Source organism: Bubalus bubalis, chromosome 19 (genome assembly GCF_019923935.1).
Source record: "Bubalus bubalis isolate 160015118507 breed Murrah chromosome 19, NDDB_SH_1, whole genome shotgun sequence".
NCBI lineage: Eukaryota > Metazoa > Chordata > Mammalia > Artiodactyla > Bovidae > Bubalus > Bubalus bubalis.
In genome coordinates, this window is record NC_059175.1 from 9,073,611 (window position 1) to 9,096,248 (window position 22,638).

The window sequence follows — 22,638 nt, forward strand, 5'->3', positions numbered from 1 at the left end:
GAAGGATAAGGTATGGTTCCTGCCCTGAAAGAGCTTAGAATCTATCTGAAAAGACAAGATATATTTACATAAAGGTATCTGAAAACAGTGACAGAGTAGGTGACACGTGACAGTATAAACATAATAGGAAAGAAGAGAGAAATCAAGCAGCAGAAAGAGACCAGATGTGGTGGACGCAGAGAAGCAGCAGAGGAGGGACGGGGCTGGGTCGGGTTGGCAGAGCTGACGGAGTTTGGCATCGCTGGTGTGGGAATCAGCATGAGACACAGCACGGAACTGCGGGGGAAAGGTGGTGAGGGGAGAACGTGACTAGATTAACAGGAAATTACACTGAATTCTACAAAGGGTGAGATCGACTATGGAAGAGCTAGGAACCTGGGGGGAAGGGGGATGTTTGTATGTGATGTGGTCTATAAGACAGTACCACTGTGGGTCCTCATAATGAGGAAATGTGGACAGGATTTTATATGTAAATACCTGAGAGTGGAGTAGCGTGGCACTCATGATGCTAATTGCCTTTCAGAACATATGTATGACCAGCACAGCCTTAGAAAGACTATGACAACTGAGTAACAACTGGACTATGACATGAAGCCCTAACTGCAAACTTCACAGAGCTCCAGGCGACTTGGGGTAAGCAGAAAAGGCTGAAGTCAAATCTAGGTTGAGTCTACCTAAAGTGGAGACTCAATTCTCTGTCACTCTTTATCTTCTTGTTCTGTAGGTGATTTTGTTTAACAGTATGGTTCGCAGAGTTGTAAAGGAAGACTGGTTTCTGGAGGGCTGGACTGTAGAGATGGGAAGCAAGTGTTCATTAGGTGCTCACAACATCCGACAGTGAGAAGGAGGAAAGCTGAGAAAGTCAATAGAACATACAAAAGAGTTATTAAAATAGAGAGGGGTCTTACTCTGTTTATAAAAGAATTTGAATTACTGGGGAAAACTCAATGTGCAGGACAAGAGGAAATTAATGCAGCAAGATTTCTCAGATGCTGAAAGGGAACAGGACCAGGGGTGGTGGTGGTGGTTTTAGCTCTGTACATAGAAAGTTTCAAACATACCTAAAAGTAGAGAGAAATCACCTCCCATGTGTCCATCACCCAGCCACAGCAATTATCAGTGTTTTGCTAATTTTTTTTAAAGAAACCTGTTTTAGACTACTGATTCTTTCAGCACAGACTGGAAAATATGAAAATACATCATACATTTTTTGTTTCATTTATCTATAGATATGTATGTGTGTACTAGAGATGCAAGGCAAATTGTATTTTTTACTGAGGGTGGCATCAAAAGTCTGAAAGCCAGTCATGTGGAGCAGTTCTCCGACTTTACTGTGCAGACGAATCATTTGGGGCCCAGGTTTGGCATTCCTATCCCTCCCTTACTTGCTGCTCATCCTTGAGCCTAACTGAGAGGCACTGATCTACAGGACTGGATGCAGAGCTAGTTTCAGTATTTCTCTGGGGTCCTGGGAGAAGGGTTAAGAGGAGAATGGTGAAATAAAAGGTGCACACAGGGGCACACTAGGAACTAAGAATAAATCATCTCAATTTCTTTTGAGATCCAAAGCCATTGAAAGAGAGACTGAATAGGGATAAAGACAGAGGAAAGCTGAATGACAGATTAAGGAAAGAGTTAATAGATTTGATTACCTTTGGTGCCAGGAAGATTACATGCAACAGCCACCTTCTTACGTTGAAACTCCTTTAATTTCACAATACTGTCTGTAAGTAGGTATCTTTTAGCTAAAAATCAGAGAAAGTAAAATCATTTTGACTATTTTATACTTAGCAAATAACATGTGTAGAGTTTGACCGTCTCTTTCTAATAACTGATCTGATCCTCACTAGACTGGTACAATTATAACAGTCACCCTTATAGGGAAAAAAAATTTCCAAACTACCAGAGAATGCAAATCCTCCACAAGTCTTGTCTGTGTGTGTGAAAGGAGCTAATGATTGTGTATGGGGACAAGAATCTGGACTCCAAAAGACAGATAACAAAACAGGTATATGTAGATTTGGTTTAAACAGGTAGAAGCATATAGGATAGAAGTAGTAGCTATAGTGTGACCACTGGAATTCCCAGTATTGTCATTTTCGAAATGAGGAGCTGTGATCTCTCAGATTTGAACTCTCAGTATCCACTAGATACATCAGGATTCACTCACCACAACTTAGCAGAAATGAAGAGTTTGGGAAACATTGCTTCTTTAAAATGCTGGTTTATGCATGAACTGGAGCATGGCCAAAGAATCGTCCACTATACAAACTCTGTGTACAACAATAACAGTGTAACAACAAAAATAGCTGCTGATTTCTATAAAGGTGAGCAGTGGTTACAGCAATTACTTAGCGTCCTCCTTTGTTAATGAGGGTTTCCCTGGTGGCTCAGAGGGTAAAGCAGCTGCCCGCAATGCGGGAGACCGGGTTCGATCCCCTGGTCGGGAAGATCCTCTGGAGAAGGAAATGGCAACCCGCTCCAGTACTCTTGCCTGAAAATCCCATGGACGGAGAAGCCTGGTAGGCTACAGTCCATGGGGTCACAAAGAGTCGGACACGACTGAGCGACTTCACTTTCTTTCTTTCTCTCTTTCCTTAATGAAGAGAACAGTACTTCTATCACTAGGTGGTATGAGAAAAGGAAAGAATGTATGTAAAATGTAGTAAAGCCTGACACAAAGTGTTAAATCTTTTATTATCATTTGCCAGCATTGTCAAATTTAACCATTTCCACAAAGATATTAAGGGATAATTCTGGAAGGAAATAAAGGAAGCTGCTCAGAGTCTTTCAGATTGTTATTTAGAGCTGGACTCTATAGACCTCCTCCCCTCCCAAACTCTACAGAACAGTAGGCCCAAGGCGGGGCGGGGTGTTCCCGGGAAGCAGCACAGCTCCATCCAAGGAAATACTACAGCCCCAAGGTCAAGACTCCAGCCCAGCTGTCCTTTGATTCCCCGGCACAGGGGCGTCCACGACAGGCAGAGACCACCACTGCACCCAGGAGCAGAGGGGGAGGGCATGCTCGGTTACTGTCGGCCAGGGAGTGACTGGAGCGCTGTTGTTTCTCCAAAGAGATGCCCACTGAGGTGTAAAGCTCCCTTCTGCCCCACCCAACCCCTACTTCAAGGCCCGAGGCCGCGGATACCTCCGAGAGGGCAGAGGCAGCAGGTAGAACCAGAGCCTCCCACCCAGTGATACACCAAACTTCGCAGCGCATGCAGCAAAAGGACTTGCTTCGGGGGTCGCAAGGTAGCCGCCATGCTGTTCCGGGCCGCACCAACTGTGGGAGCCGGGGAGGGGGCGGAGCGTGGGCCGTGACTCCACCCCTTCCTCTGCCCGCCTCTCCCGGACCAGCATTCCTTTTGGCATGCTCCAAGATGGCGGCCCCCGTGGTGCGGCGCGGGATTCTCCTGGCGCGGAATGTGTTGCTGCCTCAGCTCTCTCTGGCAGGTTGGTGTCTGCTTCTTTCTTGGGGCTGCTTCTTTAGGTCCCCTGAGAACTCTGTTCCTTGAGTAAAAGGAGTAATGGACTTCTAAGGAAAGAAGAAACCACTGGAGGTGTTTGGTAGCACAGAAAGGGGAGGTAAGGTCTCTGACCCATCTCCCTCCCTAAAATAGTGTTTTCTTATCCAGAGGTGTGAAGAGCAGAGCAAGTTCTGTTTTGAGAACTTCTGCGGATAATTTGCCGCATTTATGTGTTCGGGTGGTGGTCTTTTTGCTGCCCCTCAAAAGCCCAAATGTGACCGACCCCCTCGCCCTCCCTGGGGCTGTGAAAATTTTCTCTCTCGCTGTTGTTTCTTTAGAGGGGTGTTATAAACGTTCCGGAGAACACAATGGCACCCCACTCCAGTATTCTTGCCTAGAAAATTCCACGGACGGGGGCGCCTGGTGGGCTGCAGTCCATGGGGTCGCTAAGAGTCGGACACGACTGAGCGACTTCACTTTCACTTTTCACTTTCATGCATTGGAGAAGGAAATGGCAACCCACTCCAGTGTTCTTGCCTGGAGAATCCCAGGGACGGAGGAGCCTGGTGGGCTGCCGTCTATGGGGTCGCACAGAGTCGGACATGACTGAAGCGACTTAGCAGCAGCAGCAGCAGAATAAACTTTCTCAACACCTGACGCGTGGCCAGACCCTGGTTTTCACTGGGTGAATGAATTTCTCATTATTAATCTCAGTTTACCTGATGACCTTGGGCGCAATTTGTTTGACCTTTCTTCGCCGAAGTTTTCCATTCAAACAGTAAATGCTAATAGTTTTGAAATACTTTGATACCTGCGTGAATGACGCTAAAGGACCTGCTGATGAAGACATTGGGAAAAAACTTTTTTTTAATTTACAGAAGCTAAATCCTGACAGGTGTAACTGGTTATGTGATTCGGCTGCAGTAATCACCATTGGTTTTTCCGATGCCTGTTATCAACTCTAATGTACCTCTTCTAGCCCCTATTCAAAAGAAACACATAGTTTTTCTCCACACATCTTTAAATATCAACGTGAAACCTTATCATTGGCCACCAGAAGTTTTCTGAGGATTAGCTGGTTGACCTAGCTAATGAAAATATTTCTTGCCACACATGAGGTAAAGTAGTCTGCCCAGTACTTGGCACCTCAGTAAGCATTAGGGTTGTAGCTGTTTACTAGTGTGTTTACTTAGGGTTGTTACTAAATGCTTTTCAGTTTAAACAAGACCTTGTATTGTTAATCAGGGAAAGTATCATAGTTGCTTGGAATGTTTGGGACCAGTCATTGTAACCAGGGAATGGGCATTAAATAAAGGTGAATTGAGAGAATTTCCAGTTACTGATTTGACCTAAGATTGAAACAGTGAACTTGTGATAGGTTATACCTGTGCTATCCCTCTGTCGTGGCCATGAGCTGTAAGTGGCTATTTCAATTAGTTTAAATTTAAAAATTCTGTTCCTTAGTCACATTGGTGGTGGTGGTTTTGTCGCTAGGTCATGTCTGACTTGCAACCCAACGGACTGTAGCCTGCCAGGCTCCTCTGTCCATGGGATTCTCCAGGCAAGAATACTGGAGTGGGTACAAGGGAAGCCCAACATTAGCTATATTTTAAGTGCTCAGTAGGCACCTGTGGCTAGTGGCCACTGTCGTGGCTAGCTCCTTTATTGCAGAAAGTTACATTGCACAGGCACTGGGTTAGACCACAGATGAAAGGAATCTTGAAATCAGGAACTGGAGGCTATAAGGCAAGTAATGTAAGATGTTACTGTTTGGTCAGTAAGTTGTGTCCAACTCTTTTGTGACCCTATGGACTGTAGCCTACCAGGTTCTTCTGTCAATGGGATTTCCCAGGGAAGAAAAATGGAACGAGTTGCCATTTCCTTCTCCAGGAGATCTTCCCAACCTAGGGATCAAATGCTCATCTCCTGCATTGGCAGGCTGATTCTTTACCACTGAGCCACCAGGGAAGCCCCAAAATAAAATGTAGCCCCCCCAAAAAATAGTACATTATTGACCTCTGGGGGTTTTAGAATGCTGATAAGGAGCTTTGCTTTAAGTCGTCAAAACATCTTAAACCATTACAGGATAAAAGAGGAAAAAATTCATACACACTCATGACAAATCGGTATTTGGAATACGTTGGAACTTCCATCTGTTCTCCTAACAACAGATAAATAAAGGCAACTAAAATAATCAACAGGATGGAAACAAGATTTATTGAGGTGAACCAAAAAAAGGGGTTTCAGTATAAGAAGAGGCTAGAGAAGGAAACTTACCGGGCACTTACTACAGAGTGGACATTAGGCGAAGCACTTACTATTGTATATGTCCTCGTTTAAATTATGATACAGTATTTCCCCATTTTACATATGAAGAAAACTGCTAGGAGGCCTGGTGTAACTTGTCCAGATTTTCATAATATTTATGGAAGGCTAGGATTCACATTTAGATTTTGTGACTCTAAAGCCTATCTGTGTTCACAATCACACTGCTTCCCTTTGGATGGAAAACATGTTTGGAGACATTTTACCAAAAGCCAAATTAACTATACAAAAAACAAGTTTTTTATAAATAAGTATTTACTAAGCTCCAAAATCTTGGTCTTTGGGGGCAGAATTAAGTAGAGGAAATATTCATTTTTCAGTCGATAGTTATATTTGAATATTGTTGCTCTAAAAGTTGACTGCCTAAAGGGTAAGCGGGTTCAAGATGGGTTTATCTGCTTGGGTGGCATAGTTAGAGTGGGGTTAAATGGTCTGAGAGAGCTAAACTTGTGAGGCTGATAACATCCTATTCGCTTGCTACTTCAGTGTTGTCTGAGGGTCTGTTCCCGCCCCAGGCATGCTGAATCAGAATCTTCATTTAATCGAGATTCATATGCACATTAAAGTTGGAGAAGCTGATCTAGATTTTCCAGTTTCATTGTCCACTCAGCATTCTTCCTGACTTCATGGAAATTCTTTCTGGTTTTAATGTTAATATACAGACCTCTCAACTACCAACTATCTTAGAAAGATGGATAACCTGATTTAAAAGGTTTACAGAAAATCAAATGTCTGTCTTGCTGCTGCTAAGTCGCTTCAGTCGTGTCCGACTCTGTGTGACCCCATAGATGGCAGCCCACCAGGCTCCCCCGTCCCTGGGATTCTCCAGGCGAGAACACTGGAGTGGGTTGCCATTTCCTACTCCAATGCATGAAAGTGAAAAGTGAAAGTGAAGTCGCTCAGTCGTGTCTGACTCTTAGCCACCCCATGGACTGTAGCCCGCCAGGCTTCTCCATCCATGGGATTTTCCAGGCAAGAGTACTGGAGTGGGGTGCCATTGCCTTCTCCAGTGTCTGTCTTAAGGTGTAGTTATTTACTATTGTTGCTGTAACAAATCACCACAAATTTGGTGGCTTAAAACAACATAGATTTACTTAAAACAACACAGACTTACTGTTCTGTATGTCAGAAGACTGGTAGAGTCTTACTGTGCTAAAATCAATCAAGGTTTTGAAAGGGATGTATTCCCTTCAGGAATCTTTAGGGGTGAATCGTTTTTCTAGCCTTTTCCATATTCTGGAGACCACCTTCATTCCTTGACTGATGGCCCCTTTCTCAAACGTCTTCAAAGTGAGCAGTGGCAAGTCAGGTCCTTCTCATATCACTCTGCCTTTCATGTACCACACTAACAAAGTGTCTCCCTCTTCTACTTTTTAAGGACCTGTGATTACTTTGAATCCACCTGGGGACTTCCTTGGCCATCTAGTGGTTAAGACTCTGTGCTTTCAGTGCAGGGGACACAGGTTCAATCCCTGGTTGGGGAACTAAGATCCCACATGCCCCGAGGTGTGGCTAAAAAAACAAAAACATTGAGTCCACCTGTATAACCCTGGACAGTCTCCTGACTTTAAGATCAGCTGATGTGCTGATCTTAATTCCATGTTGTTGTTGTTTAGTTGCTAAGTCACGTCAAACTCTTTTGCGACCCCATGGACTGCAACCCACCGGGCTCCTCTGTGGAATTTCCCAAGCAAGAATACTGGAAAGGGCTTGCTTTTTCCTTCTCCAGGGCATCTTCCTGATCTGGGGATTTAATTCTCTCATCTGCTGCATTGCAGGCAGATTCTTTACTGCTGAGCCACCTGAGAAGCAATCTTAATTCCATCTGTCACCTTAATCCCCCTTTGCCATGTACCCTAATATTCACAGGTTCTGGGGATTAGGACATGGACATTTTGGGGGGAGACATTCTGCCTGCAACACTGGATAACTCATTGCTGTGTTTGCCAGTGGTTTCTATTAGGAAAATTTTCCACTTGCCAAGTTTAAATTCTTTATCCTTATACCCATTTCCTTTCATTCTATCCTCAATGGAGATAGAAAATGATGTGTGCTTAGTCGCTTAGACAAGCATACTGGAGTGGGTTGCCATACCCTCCTCCAGGGCATCTTCCCAATCCAGGGAACAAACCCAGGTCTCCCACATTGCAGGTGGATTCTTTACCATCTGAGCTACCAGGGATGGTAAGCAAACAGTTAAAGTTCATATATTTGAAAGTTAGTGGGCTTATCTTTTGTAAATTTACTAGTCCTAATTTATTTTGTTTTCAGTCATGTGATCCCCTTGAAAAACCACACAAGACATTCTGGGACTCCTGTCTTTCCCCACCATCATCTCCCTGCTTTATGTCTCCCAGGACCAAAATCATGAACATAATTCTAGATAACTGTTTTTTCTGACTTTAGAATAAGGAGGACTGATGTCTTACGCTAGAATAAAACATATGTTAGGAGAAGAAACGGAGAATAAGTAAGAAAATGTAATAACAAGTAGAGAATATATAAGTCATTGGTGTCCTGGAATATATAGCTTAACAGTCCCCTCCTTGGGCTTTCTTTGGCCTCTCTTCTTTTCACAGCTATTGTAAGGCCTCCTCAGACAATCATTTTGCCTTTTTGCATTTCTTTTTCTTGGGGATGTTCTTGATCACTGCCTCCTGTACAATGTCATGAACCTCTATCCATAGTTCTTCAGGTACTCTGTCTAACAGATCTAATCCCTTGAATCTATTTGTCACTTCCACTGTAAAATCATAAGGGATTTGATTCAGGTCATACCTGAATGGTCTAGTGGTTTTTCCCTACTTGCTTCAGTTTAAGTCTGTTAAACTTCAATTTAAGGCCTTACAAATAGCTGTGAAAAGAAGAGAAGCGAAAGGCAAAGGAGAAAGAAAGATATACCCATTTGAATGCAGAATTCCAAAGAATAGCAAGGAGAGATAAGAAAGCCTTCCTCAGTGATCAATGCAAAGAAATAGAGGAAAACAGTATAATGGGAAAGACTAGAGATCTCTTCAAGAAGATTAGAGATACCCTATCTCTAAGATACCAAGGGTATCTTCATGCAGAGATGGGCACAATAAAGGACAAAAATGGTATGGACCTAACAGAAGCATAAGATATTAAGAAGAGGTGGCAAGAATACACAGAACTATACAAAAAAGATCTTCACAACCCAGATAATTATGATGGTGTGATTACTCACCTAGAGCCAGACATCTTGGAATGTAAAGTCAAGTGGGCCTTAGGAAGCATCACTACGAACAAAGCTAGTGGAGGTGATGGAATTCCAATTGAGCTATTTCAAATCCTAAAAGATGATGCTGTGAAAGTGGTACATCAATATGCCAGCAAATCTGGAAAACTCAGCAGTGGCCACAGGACTGGAAAAGGTCAGTTTTCATTCCAATCCCAAAGGCAATGTCAAAGAATATTCAAATGACCACACAATTACACTCATCTCACAAGCTAGCAAAGTAATGCTCAGAATTCTCCAAGCCAGGCTTCAACAGTACATGAACCGTGAACTTCCAAATGTTCAAGTTGGATTTGGAAAAGGCAGAGGAACCAGAGATCAAATTGCCAACATCCGTTGGACCATTGAAAAAAACAAGAGTTCCAGAAAAACATCTGCTTTATTGACTATGCCAAAGCCTTTGACTGTGTGGATCATAGAAAACTGTGGAAAATTCTTAAAGAGATGGGAATACAAGACCACCTTACCTGCCTCCTGAGAAATCTGTATGCAGGTCAAGAACCAACAGTTAGAACCGGACATGGAACAACAGACTGGTTCCAAATCAGGGAAGGAGTACATCAAAGCTGTATATTGTCACCCTGCTTATTTAACTTATATGTGGAGTATATCATGAGAAATGCTGGGCTGGATGAAGCACAAGCTGGAATCAAGATTGCCGGGAGAAATATCAATAACCTCTGATATGCAGATATCACCACCTTTATGGCAGAAAGCAAAGAAGAACTAAAGAGCCTCTTGGTGAAAGTGAAAGAGGAGAGTGAAGTTGGCTTAAAACTGGACATTAAAAAAACTAAGATCATGGCATCCGGTCCCATCACTTCATGGCAAATAGATGGGGAAACAGTGAGAGACTTTATTTTTTGGGGCTCCAAAATCACTGCAGATGGTGACTGCAACCATGAAATTAAAAGACACTTGCTCCTTGGAAGAAAAGTTATGACCAACCTAGATAGCATATTCAAAAGCAGAGACATTGCTTTGCCGACAAAGGTCTGTCTAGTCAAAGCTATGGTTTTTCCAGTAGTCATGTATGGATGTGAGAGTTGGACTATAAAGAAAGCTTAGCACTGAAGAATTGATGCTTTAGAACTGTGGTGTTGGAGAAGACTCTTGAGAGTCCCTTGGACTGCAAGGAGATCCAACCAGTCCATTCTAAAGGAAATCAGTCCTGAAGATTCATCGGAAGGACTGATGTCGAAGCTGAAACTCCTAATACTTTGGCCACCTAATTCGAAGAACTGACTCATTTGAAAAGACCCTGATGCTGGGAAAAATCGAAGGTGGGAGGAGAAGGGAATGACAAAGGATGAGATGGTTGGATGGCATCACTGATTCAATGGACATGAGTTTGAGTCAACTCTGGGAGTTGGTGGAAAGACAGGGAAGCCTGGCATGCTGCAGTCTATAGGGTCACCAAGAGTCAGACACGACTGTGTCGGACACAACTGAGCTGACTGAACTGGGCTTTCTAGGCAGCCGTAGTGGCAAAGAATCCGCCTTCCAATGCAGGAGACATAAGAGATGTGGGTTCGATCCCTGGGTCTGGAAGATCCCTTGGAGGAGGTCATGGCAACGCACTACAGTATTCTTGCCTGGAGAATGCCTTGGACAGAGGAGCTTGGAGGGCTACAGTCCATAGGGTCACAAAAGAGCCAGACGTGACTGAAGCATCTTAACACGTTCGTCCCCTCCTCAGCTTATGCTCATGGAGAGAAAAGGGCTGTACTTGTTTCCCACAGAAGGGAGTGATCTACCCGGTTTTAGAAATTGAAATTCAATTTGCATAGAAATGCTGTTGTAAATTATGAACGGGTTATCTGAATTGTGTGTTTTGGCTCTGTATCAGATTGTTAGAGCATGCAGAGACCTTAAATGTCACCCAGCCAACTCCTTCACTTAAAACTGCAGGGTCTGGTCTGCTCACTCCTGACCTGGTGTACAGCTGCACACCTAATGCAATGCATCAGTGCCATTGGAATTTATTCATCCTTCTTGACAGAGACAGGAGTGTAACTGACAATTTAGAACATCGTTTCTGTGAAAAATGTACTCTAACTTCCAAGCATCTAGTCATTTATAGTTGCTATTTTTAAAAAATATCTTTTGATTTGGGAGAATGGCATTGAAACATGTATAATATCACATAAGAAACGAATCACCAGTCCAGGTTCGATGCATGATACAGGATGCTCGGGGCTGGTGCACTGGGATGACCCAGAAGGATGGTACTGGGAGGGAGGTGGGAGGGGGGTTCAGGAGTGGGAACACGTGTACACCCGTGGCGAATCATGTTGATGCATGGCAAAACCAATACAATATTGTAAAGTAATTAGCCTCCAATTAAAATAAATAAATATATATATATATCTTTATTCCCTTTTGAGGCAATCTTTGGGAGCTTTTAATATTATTGCATCATTGCTTAAGCTTTAGACCTCAAATTTACACGTATTATTCTAGTAAAGTCTGACTAGACTCCCTGCTGAAGACAAGGGAGGTGCTGGTTTGGGAATAAACACACACAGGTGTGTTTATATTTGTTTTAGTTGGGAAATGGACAGAGAATAACAGTAGCGTCCTAATGGTGTGTGTGATCAGCTCCCATGCCTTCTAGCTGTGTTTGGTTATGGTCTGCTGTGACCTTCAGGGAACTGTCTGCCATTCATTCCTTTTCAATTTTTTAAGCAGCTTTATTTAGATTCAGTTCACATCCATCTACTGTGGTCCGTTGAATGCTTGCTTCGTTTTTTGTTACTTACACGGGGTTGTGCAGCAGCTGTCACCACAGGCATTCAGGAGATTTTCATCACCTGAAAAAAACCCCGTACTCATTAGCAGTCACACCCCAGTTCCCCCAGGTTTTCCTGCCCGTCTACCCTCCAGATCTAGGCAACCAATACACCTCTGTCTCTATAGATTTCCCTATTGCAGACATTGCATATGAATGGAATTATGTAATATGTGATCTTTTGTGACAGGCTTCTTTTTCCTTAGCATATTTTCAAGGTTCATCCATGTAGCATGTATCAGTACTTCTTTTTATTATTGAATAATATTCCTTTCATAAGAATATACCACATTTTGTTTATCCATTCATAAATTGATGGATATTTGCATCTTTCCCTTTTGGCTATTATGAATAATGTTGTGTACAATTTTTCGTGTGGATCCGTGATTTCATTTCTCTTAGGTATATATGTAGGAGTGGAATTGTTGGGTTACCTAGTAACGCCATGGTAACATTTTGCAGAACAGCCAAACTTTTCCATTTTGGCTGCACCATTTCACATTCCTACCAGCAGTGTATGAGCCAGACTTCTCTATGTCCTTATGAACAGCTGTTGTCATCTGCCTTTTTGATCATAGCCATCCTAAGTGGATGTATAGTTGTATTTCAGTATATTTTGCATTTCCTTAATGGGAAATGATATTAAACATCTTTCCATATACTTATTGGCCATATATTTATGTGTGTGCTATTTATATGTGTGTGTATATTTTAGAAATGTTTGTTTAGATCCTTTGCCCATTTTTCTGTTGAGTTGTCTTTTTAAATTTTAAGTTGTAAGGGTTTTTTTTTCCCCCTTGGTTGTTGTTCAGTCACTCATTCATGTCCAGCTGTTTGTGACCCCATGGACTGCAGCGTGCCAGGCTTACCTGTCCTTCACCATCTCCTGGAGCTTGCTCAAACTCATGTCCATTGAGTCGGCGATGCCATCCAACCATCTCATCCTCTGTCGACCCCTTCTCTTCCTGTGTTCAGTCTTTCCCAGCATCGGGGTCTTTTCCAGTGAGTCAGTTCTTCACATTAGGTGGCCAAGGTATTGGAGCTTCAGCTTCAGCATCAGTCCTTTCAATGAATATTCGGGACTGATCTCCTTTTGGATTGACTGTTTTGATTTCCTTGCAGTCCAGAGGACTCTCAAGAGTATTCTCTAACATTACAGTTCAAAAGCGTCAATTCTTCAGTGTTCAGCCTTCTTCACAGTCCAACTCTCACATCCATACATGACTACTAGGCAAACCATAGCCTTGACTAGATGGATCTTTATCAGCCAAGTATTGTCTCTGCTTTTGAATATGTTTTTCTTCCAAGGAGCAAGTGTCTTAATTTCATGGCTGCAGTCACTATCTGGAGTGATTTTGGAGCCCAAGAAAATTAAGTCTGTCACTCTTTCCATTGTTTGCCCATCTATTTGCCATGAAGTGATGGGACTGGATGCCATGATCTTCACTTTTTGAATGTTGAGTTTTAACCAAGTTTTTTCACTCTCCTCTTTTACCTTCATCAAGAGGCTCTTTAGTTCCTCTTCACTTTCTGCCATAAGTGTGATGTCATCTGCATATCTGAGGTTATTGATAGCTCCTAGCAGTCTTGATTCCAGCTTGTGCTTCATCCAGTCTGGCATTTTGCATGATGTACTTTGCATAAAAGTTAAATTAGCAGAGTGATAATATACAGCCTTGATGTACTCCTTTCCTTATTTGGAACCAGTCCTTTGTTCCATGTCCGTTTCTAACTGTTGTTTCTTGACCTGCATAGAGGTTTCTGAGGAACCTGCGATTCTGGGTAAAAGTCTCTAATCAGATAAATGATGTGCAGATATTTTCCTTCTGTTCTGAGTTACCCTTTCACTTTGTTGATTGTGTCCTTGAAGGATAATAAGTTTCATTTTCAGTTGTCATTCCTTCTTTCTCATTTCTTCCTTGAGCTCTTGTGTACTGAGCACTGTTGCGTGCCGGTCGTTGGACAGGCGTCATCTCGTGGGTCACCCCAGATCTGGCTGGTTAGACTCCTTATTTACCCACTGGGTGCTCAGTACTCTTTGCTGTTTGTGAAATAAGGGTAAATGTGCTGATCCAAGTCAGATGGAAATTTTTTAGGACTAACTAATCATGATAAACAGTCGTTTAATGAGTTAAGCAACCATTCAGCAAGTATTTTGGGTTCTAAGAAGGAATTTTAAAGCTTAACTAGGCTCTTCGTCAGTGGAAACAAATGGCTCCTAGGTCTAAAGTATTAGGAACAAAATTAGCAGCAGTTTTACTAGTAATGTTAGAAATTTGAACAGGTTTTCTGCATTTTCTTCCTGTGAGAGGTTGAATGCATGTTGTCATGAACTGAATTGTAAACCTGTGCAATATTGGTTACAGTTTCATAGCATATCTTTAAATAGTCTAGTAAATGGAAAATGTGGCAAAGATATGCTTAATAAAAACAGATGTAGAAACTGAACATGTGTTGAAACCATGCCTGTTGAGGTAATTGTGTTTTTCCTCAGGTAAAAGATACCTACTTTCTGCAGCATATGTGGACAGCCGCAAATGGGAAGCAAGAGAAAAAGAAGATTGTCACCTGGGTAGGTACTCACCATGCTATGATATATGTCATTTCCAATCACTCCATGTTTGTTACTATATATTCTTGAGATATATGTGAAATGCTTTTATAATAATCCAATCAAATAAGCATATTTTAAGTCTGAAAAAGAATTAGACTATTGTTTCACATGTGGCAGAATTATTTTTTCTTTCTTGCAAATTTCTCTTTCATTTTTGCCTTGACAGTCTCTCTGGATTATGTAAACATTATTTTGTCTTGTTTTCTGTTCATTTTTATCATATAGTTAGTTACCATGCATCCTGACTTTATTTCATCTGCAGAATCAGTCTTTATCATGATGGTTTTCCAAATTCATTAATACTCCCACATTTACTAATTAGTACTCAGTATTTACTGTAAACAGGAAGCCTCCCTTTTCTCCCACTTCTTGCTCTTTCTCTGTTCATTATCAATATGATCTTGTAGATTGCTTTTTTTCTTTTAATGATTCATTACCATCCTTACCATAATTTTGTTAGTCCAATTCTCCCAAACTGTCTCAAATTTGGCTAATAGAATCCCTTTCAAGCTGGCTCCCAGTGTTCCATCTTGTACATTTCCTGCTGTAACCCTGAAATCAGTTTCAATTAACCCTTAAACAATGAGGGTGAAGGGCACCCACCCTCAGGACAAAAATCCTCATATAGCTTCTGGGTGGTCCTCCCTATAAGTGGTTTCTTCCAAGCCAAGTTTCCATCTACGGATTCAACCAACTGTGGATCATGCGTGTAATCCTATAGTACATGTTTAGTGAAAGAAATTTATGTGTAAGTGAACCTGCACAGTTCAAACCTGTTTTGCTCAAGGGCCAACTGAATTTCTCCAGAGAGCGCTGGTCCCTTTACTAGGGAACGGCATTAGGAACCAAGGTCTGTGCACTAGGCGTCCCTGCTACGGTGGGATTTTCGCTGCTTTGCCCATTTAGTGGACAGAGCTAGGAAAAATACGTACACATACACACGTAAACACACATGTATTCTCATGTATATATATGAGCTTACATGTACGTATTGTACAAATCATGAGTTCGTTCTGAAACCTCAGTTCATCTCTCTGCAGAGCTCTTCCTGGCCTTCCTGTCATCCGTGTTTGTGTCTTCTTCTATACTGAACACGCTGCCCCCAGCAGGGCCAGTGTTTGTTGTGGCTGTCGGTGTCGGTACTGCCTGTTACCATTTCTGACTTCTACCCGGTGAAAAGTGAAAGTGAAAGGTGCTCAGTCATGTCTGACCCTTTGCGACCCCATGTACTATACAGTCCATGGAATTCTCCAGTCCAGAATACTGGAGTGCTTAGCTGTTCCCTTCTCCAGGGGATCTTCCCAACCCAGGGATCGAACCCAGGTCTCCCGCATTGCAGGCGGATTCTTTACCACTGATCCACCAGGGAAGCCCCTTCTACCAGTAATGTCCTACAGTCATTTTGACAGGCAAAAAAGAAAAAATACCACTATGTATTCTGAAATGTCCTTGAGGGCCTTTTGGTACTCTTTTTGGGAACCACTATTCTAATGATGAAAGCAACATGGGCTCAGTTAATTATGTTGCAAAGCTTATTCTGATGTGCCATATATAAATTATATGAAAAGTGCTGTGGAAGTACAGAAATGAAGATGAAGAATTTCATAAAAGCTGTTATTAACACCAGAGAAGGCAATAGCACCCCACTCCAGTACTCTTGCCTGGAAAATCCCATGGACGGAGGAGCCTGGTAGGCTGCAGTCCATGGGGTCACTAAGAGTCGGACACTACTGAGCGACTTCACTTTCACTTTTCACTTTCATGCATTGGAGAAGGAAATGGCAACCCACTCCAGTGTTCTTACCTGGAGAATCCCAGGGACGGGGAAGCCTGGTGGGCTGCCGTCTATGGGGTCACACAGAGTCAGACACGACTGAAGTGACTTAGCATAGCATAGCATACACAGTAGGAAGAAAATATTGTCTTAGCCTCTTCCAAGCAGTTTGAGTTTCCAAACCTTATCTCACCTCACATCCCAAATTATTCCTTTCACATATTTCTGCCGCAGCTACTATATGTCAGAGTATGATCTGGAGCAGGCATTATCATCATCCCTAATTGATAGGTACAGGAACCCAGTTAAGAGACATAGGTTCTGAAAGCTGGCAGAGATGGGAAAAATACCCAGACATTTTCGGTTCAAGTGCACACTCTTGACCACGTCACACAAGGTACAAAGTGCTGTAAGATACAGGATGAGGAAAAAATCACTTCTGACTTGATAGGGCCCTGGGAGGTACAGAAAGGATTATTGGTAGGATAGTATTCAGGAAATGGTGGCTGGTATGTACTGCTTTTCTAAGTACATTAATCTTAACAGAGAGGAGACAGTTACCTCCGTGGGATATATACTCACTGGAGACTGTTATGCTTATTCTTTGGCAAAGAGCATCTGCTCACTCAAGAATCCATGACAATATTTCCTAGGTTTGTCTCTGAATAACAGAGCTGATCCATACCAAAGCACCAAATATAATGGCTGTTTCCTAATTTTCCCTTCATACCTAGGAAAGTGTTAATAATGCTATGCTAAGTCACTTCAGTCGTGTCCAACTCTGTGTGACCCCATAGACAGCAGCCCACCAGGCTCCCCCGTCCCTGGGATTCTCCAGGCAAGAACACTGGAGTGGGTTGCCATTTCCTTCTCCAATGCATGAAAGTGAAAAGTGAAAGGGAAGTCGCGCAGTCGTGTACGGCTTTTGGCGACCCCATGGACTGCAGCCTACCAGGCTCCTCCGTCCATGGGATTTTCCAGGCAAGAGTACTGGAGTGGGGTGCCATTGCCTTCTCCGTTCCTACTGTGTAACAATATTATTAAAACTTGCATTCCTGTGTGGTATCACTGCACATTTTCCTTAATTCTTTTTATTTTTTTAAATTTATTTTTGGCTGTGCTGGGTCTTCCTTGCTGCTTAGGCTTTTCTCTAGTTGCAGGAGCGGGGCTGGAGGCACTCTGGTTGGTGGAGCAGGTGCGCAGGCTTCTCATTGTGATGGCTCTTGCTACAGAGCCTGGGCACTAGAGCGCACAGGCTTCAGTGGTCGCGGCTAGGCGGGACTCCAGGGCTCTAGAGCACAGGCTCAGTAGTTGTGGCACAGGGGCATAGTTGCTCCGCAGCTTGTGGGGTCTTCCCTAATCTGGGATTGAACCCGTGTGTCCTGAACTGGCAGGCGGATTTTTCACCACTGAGCCACCAGGGAAGCTTCCAGATTCTGTATTTGAGCCTTCTGGCTGGGCTGGCAGGCGGATTTTTCACCACTGAGCCACCAGGGAAGCTTCCAAATTCTGTATTTGAGCCTTCTGGCTAGGCTATGGCCCTGAGAATCAGGCGGTACACCTGGGACTGCATTCCCATGATCGGACAGTAGGTGGCAGTGTGACTCCTCCGGAGACCCCACAAGCCAGTGGAGCCTGGTATTCGGGCACTGCCCTTTGGGAAGCGTTTTTCCTTTCGGACGTGCGTGGAGGGCTGCCTTCGGCATGTGGAGCGCTCTGATTGGGCGCTGTGTTCTGGTGCGGGCTCGCTGATTGGGGGAAGGCGCAGGGAGCGATATGAGGCTTTTACTCCGCGCGTCCCCATTGGAGGGCATGGAGTGGGGTGCAGTGGATCGCGCTGCCGGGAGCGAAGATGGATGGGTGGGGGTGTGGGGCTTTGGCTTCCCTCATCTTAAGTGATTTTGCTTCCACAAATACTGGCGGAGGAGACCTGGATGCTCTCGAATCGCTGTGCAGCTGCCGTGCCTCTGTTCAGTCTCATTAATGGTTTTGTGTTAGAGCTTTGAGTGAGGGATGATGGGGATCTGTCCAGTTTCCCGTCTGAGAGTAATTTATTATTGCGGAGGTCTAGATTAAAGCCAGGAATGCAGTATACGTAGTCTGGGGGCAGGCAGGCCATGAGTGCAGGCCGGGTCCTCTGACACGAGTCGGAAGGGACCTCTTCTTCACTGCAGTCTTTGTGCCGGGCTCTGTGCTAAGCACTTAACAGGCACTCAACAGCCGGCTGAGGCAGCTGCTATTTCCCTTGGAGTTGAGGAAAACGAGACCAGATCCAACATTCGCTTAGGGTTATACATTATTCTGGAGAAGAGTAGGCAACCAACTGCAGTAGTCTTGCCTGGAGAAACCCTTGGACAGAGGAGCCTGGCACGTTACAATCCATAGGATCTTACAGAGTCGGACGTGACTTAAGCGACTTAGTACGCACATATATAGTATTCTTTTGTCTTTCTGCTCAAAAATAGATTTCTTAGTGATTGCTGTAGTTATTTGCAACTTTGCCTGACTGTCTTCTCTTGCACTGAAGCAGTGGATCTCTTACTTTTAAAAAATATTTTTTGATTGTAGTATACTATATATTGAAAAGCACACGAATTGTACTGTACAAATTGATGAATTATCACAAAGTGAACAAACTTGTGTAAAGAACATTCCTACCGCTCCGGAAGCCCTTATTGTGGCTCCCATTCCCCTCTTCAAACCATTATTCTGACTTCTAATGAATGCCATAAGTTATTATTACTTTTTAAAATGTTTTATGATAGAAAATGTAAAACATACAAAGGTAGAGTGAATGGTATAAGGAATCTTCTTTACCCATCACTTTTATTCAACAGTTACTAGTGCATGGCTAGTCTTTACTTCATCTATACATCTGCTTATACCCCCATCCTGATCTTTTGGATGATTTTGAGACAGATCTCAGACAATATATCATTTTACCCATACATTTTCAGTACATACCTCTAAAAGATATTTCTAATACTGTTGTAGCACCTATAGTATTAATAATCATTTAAATATGAAATATCAAGTCAGTGTTCAAGTTTCCTTAATACTGATACATTTTTTAATGATTATGCACATAAGGTCCAGGCAATGCAGCTGGTTATGTTTCTCTCCTTATCTTACCTCTTTTTAAGTCTTTTACTGGAAACATGCAGAGGTAGCGAGAATAGTATATAATGAACCCCCAGGGTCTGTCACCCAGAATCATGGTTATCAATTCCCTGCCAGTCTTGTTTCATGAAACCCCTACCCCCTCACCAGATTACTTTTTCATAAATTCTTATCTGATCATTTTATACTTATTTTGATATAAAAATAGGTAGGATTTAAAATATACATATATAACTAAATCACTCATACCATTACTAAAAATTAGTAATTCCTTAACATTATTAAATATTTGCTCAATTTCACATTTGCTCAAATGTCTTATATACTTCTTTTTAATTTATAGTTTGTTGAAATGATTTCAGATAAGGTCCATACATTGCAATATGTTGACATGATTTTAATCTGTAGGTTTCTCTTCATTTATTTCTTGAAGAAAATGGGTCTTTTGTAGTTTCCCACATTCTAGATTTGCCGTTTTCATCCTTATGGTGGTATTTAATATGTTCCTTTACCATCCTTATAAAACTGGCAGTTGAGAGAAAAGCTTGATCAGATTTTTTGTATTTTTGTTTTTTCTTTTGACATGAGTACTTCATAAGAAGTGTCATTTACTGTTGTCAGGAGACATACAGCATTTGGTTGTCATGTTAATGTTAAAGGCCATTTGTGAACATTGCTTAGATCTACTATTTCATTAGAAGCTGCAAAATGTTGCTATTTTATTTCTGTAATTTCGTCCTCATTTATTACCCAGAAAATTTTTGTTAAAGAATTTCTTTTCATCAGCAGTTTAGTTATCCTGAGTTATAGTTTGTATGGAAGAGGCAGCATTGAAAATAATTAATTGACCACCTGCTGCTGCTGCTGCTGCTGAGTCACTTCAGTCGTGTCCGACTCTGTGTGACCCCATAGACGGCAGCCCACCAGGCTCCCCCATCCCTGGGATTCTCCAGGCAAGAACACTGGAGTGGGTTGCCATTTCCTTCTCCAGTGCATGAAAGTGAAAAGTGAAAGTGAAGTCGCTCAGTCGTGTCCGACTCTTGGCGACCCCAGGGACTGCAGCCTACCAGGCTCCTCCATCCATGGGATTTTCCAGGCAAGAGTACTGGAGTGGGGTGCCATTGCCTTCTCCAAATTGACCACCTACCATCCTCCAAAGGTTGTCAGTGAGGGTTTTAATTCTTTTTAATAGCATGAATGCATGGACTTACGTATTCCAGACACTTTAATCCATTGCAGTTGATATTTTTTATTAAAAGAGCCTTAGTTCTTCAATTAGGCTCTGTAAAGCCCTGGGAGTTCTTGAACTTTACAACTCAGATCAGAAGATTTCCATTTTAGACTGCTTCTGTACTTTGTCTCTGAAATTTCATTAGCTGTGCAGATCTACTGGGGAGGTATAGAGTGAAAGTTAGCAACATCAGCCAGTTAGCAGCTGTTGAATTACAGACTGGGGCTTGCAGTGAATAGGATTCAGGAGAAAATCATGCTAGGGGTTTCCTGGGGGAAGTCCCTGGGTTCCATGAGACGTTTGTTTGCTCACCCTGCCAGGGGCAAGGGCCTAGGTGACTTGAACTGAATTGCTTCTTGAGCCCTACTGAATTAAATATTTTATTTCTGATATTTTCATTTGATAAGTAATTATAAAGTAAGGGATACCTTTTAGTTTTACTTACTGCCTTTTTGTTTCTGGGTTTTTGTTTTTTGTTTCTTTTTTTTTTGGCAGGAAGGTGGGGGAGCAGAATTCAAGTTGAAACCAAGCACTGTGACCATCTCTCACATTATCTAGACACTTCTCTCATTAGCTGAGGTTTAGTTTTGCTGTGTCATTTCAGCTGTGGAGCTTTTTGGCTTGTTGCAGTAGTTTTCCAATTGGAGCTTGATGGAGATTTTCTGAGGCCTGCTTTCCTGTTCACATATCTGTGACATATATTCATTCACTAGGTTTCATAATGACTGTCATAATGACTGTCTGTTGACAGTTCTAGAGGTGGGTCTGGCCTGTGTACATCATCTTCCTTTAGTCTTAGTATATGTGTGTACAAAGCTTGCCTTCACATTTTTTCCATTATTGTTTTATAGCTTCTGGTGACAGACAAATAGAAGAAAATCTAAATATTTATATTCAGAATGGTTCCTAGGTTAATTTTTCCTAATCCCTTCTATTATTTCCATACATGGTATTGGTCATCTCTCCCTATTTTTCTTTTTTAAATGTGGGAAACAAAAACAGTTTCAGCCTGTGCTTTCCAGATCACTTCTTTTAGGAAATAAATAATAACTTGTATCTAGTTCTTTAAGAATTATATAAATTAGATAAGATATGCAGATGGTCCTACATCCAGAAAGAGCTTAACATTGAATGGTTAACATTGATGTACAGTTAACACAGAAATCATGAAAAACTGAAACCATCTAATAATTTCTCACCTAAATCTCCCAGAGTTCAATAGAGGATCCATCTTTCCTTCAGAGACCTTCCTCCAACTTTGACCCAGAGACTACCGTGCTTTATAAGAGGCTTCTTTCCTAGCACATTGCTACTATAGATTTTATGATCATTAAAAAGATTATCATTTTCTTTCTCAGAATTTTATATAATTTGAAGCTATTTTACTTTGATGTATACCAATTTAAAATTATCTTCCTGGAAAAATGGATTTTTGATCAGTATGTAATGACCATCTAACCTGAAAAAGGAAAGCTTTTTACTTTAAATCTGTTGTGTGTGATATTAATATAGCTGCACCAGCTTTCTTTTGGCTACTTTTTTGCCTAGTACATTTTTCATACAGATATTTTTAACACTTCACGTATTCATATGATTTATATAGCTGGATTATGTATTTTTAAAACTGATCTGACAATTGTCATGTTTGTAATTGGAAAGTTTAGTCCATTTACATTGTCATTTTATGATCAGTGGTTTATTTGGATTTATTTCTGCCATGTTTTGTGATTTGTCCCATCTTTGTTCTTTTTTTTTCCTATCTTCTTTTCGATTGGTTGTGGTATTTTTGTTTTTTTTGCATTTTCCCCCTCCAAAAATTATATCCTCTATTTCTACTCTTTCAGAATAGTAGATTTTACCATTCTAACTCTACATCTTTTAGATGATTGCTTCATAACTTCCAGCATACATATTTACCTTAAATTCTAGGATTAATCACACTCTGCTATGCTTTAGTCCTGTCACATAACCCCCAACCATATGTTACTAATATTAAAGTTTTGTCCTTTAAAACATGTAAACACATAAGACTTTATTATTTTTAAACAATTTCCCCCAGA

At 41.9% G+C, this 22,638-nt stretch overlaps 2 protein-coding genes across 8 annotated transcripts in view; one reads left to right on the forward strand and one right to left on the reverse strand.

The window, feature by feature from the left end:
- Positions 1–3,296, reverse strand: part of PTCD2 (pentatricopeptide repeat domain 2) — a 31,491-nt gene extending 28,195 nt beyond the window's left edge. For 2 of the 4 annotated variants that reach the window (XM_025270871.3, XM_006078185.4), the window contains exons 1-2: positions 3,149–3,197; positions 1,653–1,745 (exon numbers count right to left, since the gene is read on the reverse strand). Coding sequence is in view for 2 of the 4 variants with exons in the window: in XM_044932621.2 (XP_044788556.1) it covers positions 1,653–1,745; positions 3,149–3,263 (208 nt within the window). In the remaining 2 variants the exon portion in view is untranslated. Of the gene's footprint in view, positions 1–1,652; positions 1,746–3,148 lie in introns of all 4 variants that reach the window. The other 2 variants (XM_044932621.2, XM_044932622.2) reach the window with 2 other exon arrangements.
- Position 3,297: 1 nt separating this feature from the next.
- The window catches only part of MRPS27 (mitochondrial ribosomal protein S27), a 110,210-nt gene continuing 90,869 nt past the window's right edge, over positions 3,298–22,638 (forward strand). For 2 of the 4 annotated variants that reach the window (XM_044932619.2, XM_006078187.4), the window contains exons 1-2: positions 3,366–3,453; positions 14,334–14,411. In XM_044932619.2, the coding sequence (XP_044788554.1) occupies positions 3,381–3,453; positions 14,334–14,411 (151 nt within the window). In that variant the 5' untranslated portion in view covers positions 3,366–3,380. Of the gene's footprint in view, positions 3,454–14,333; positions 14,412–22,638 lie in introns of all 4 variants that reach the window. The other 2 variants (XM_044932620.2, XM_025270867.3) reach the window with 2 other exon arrangements.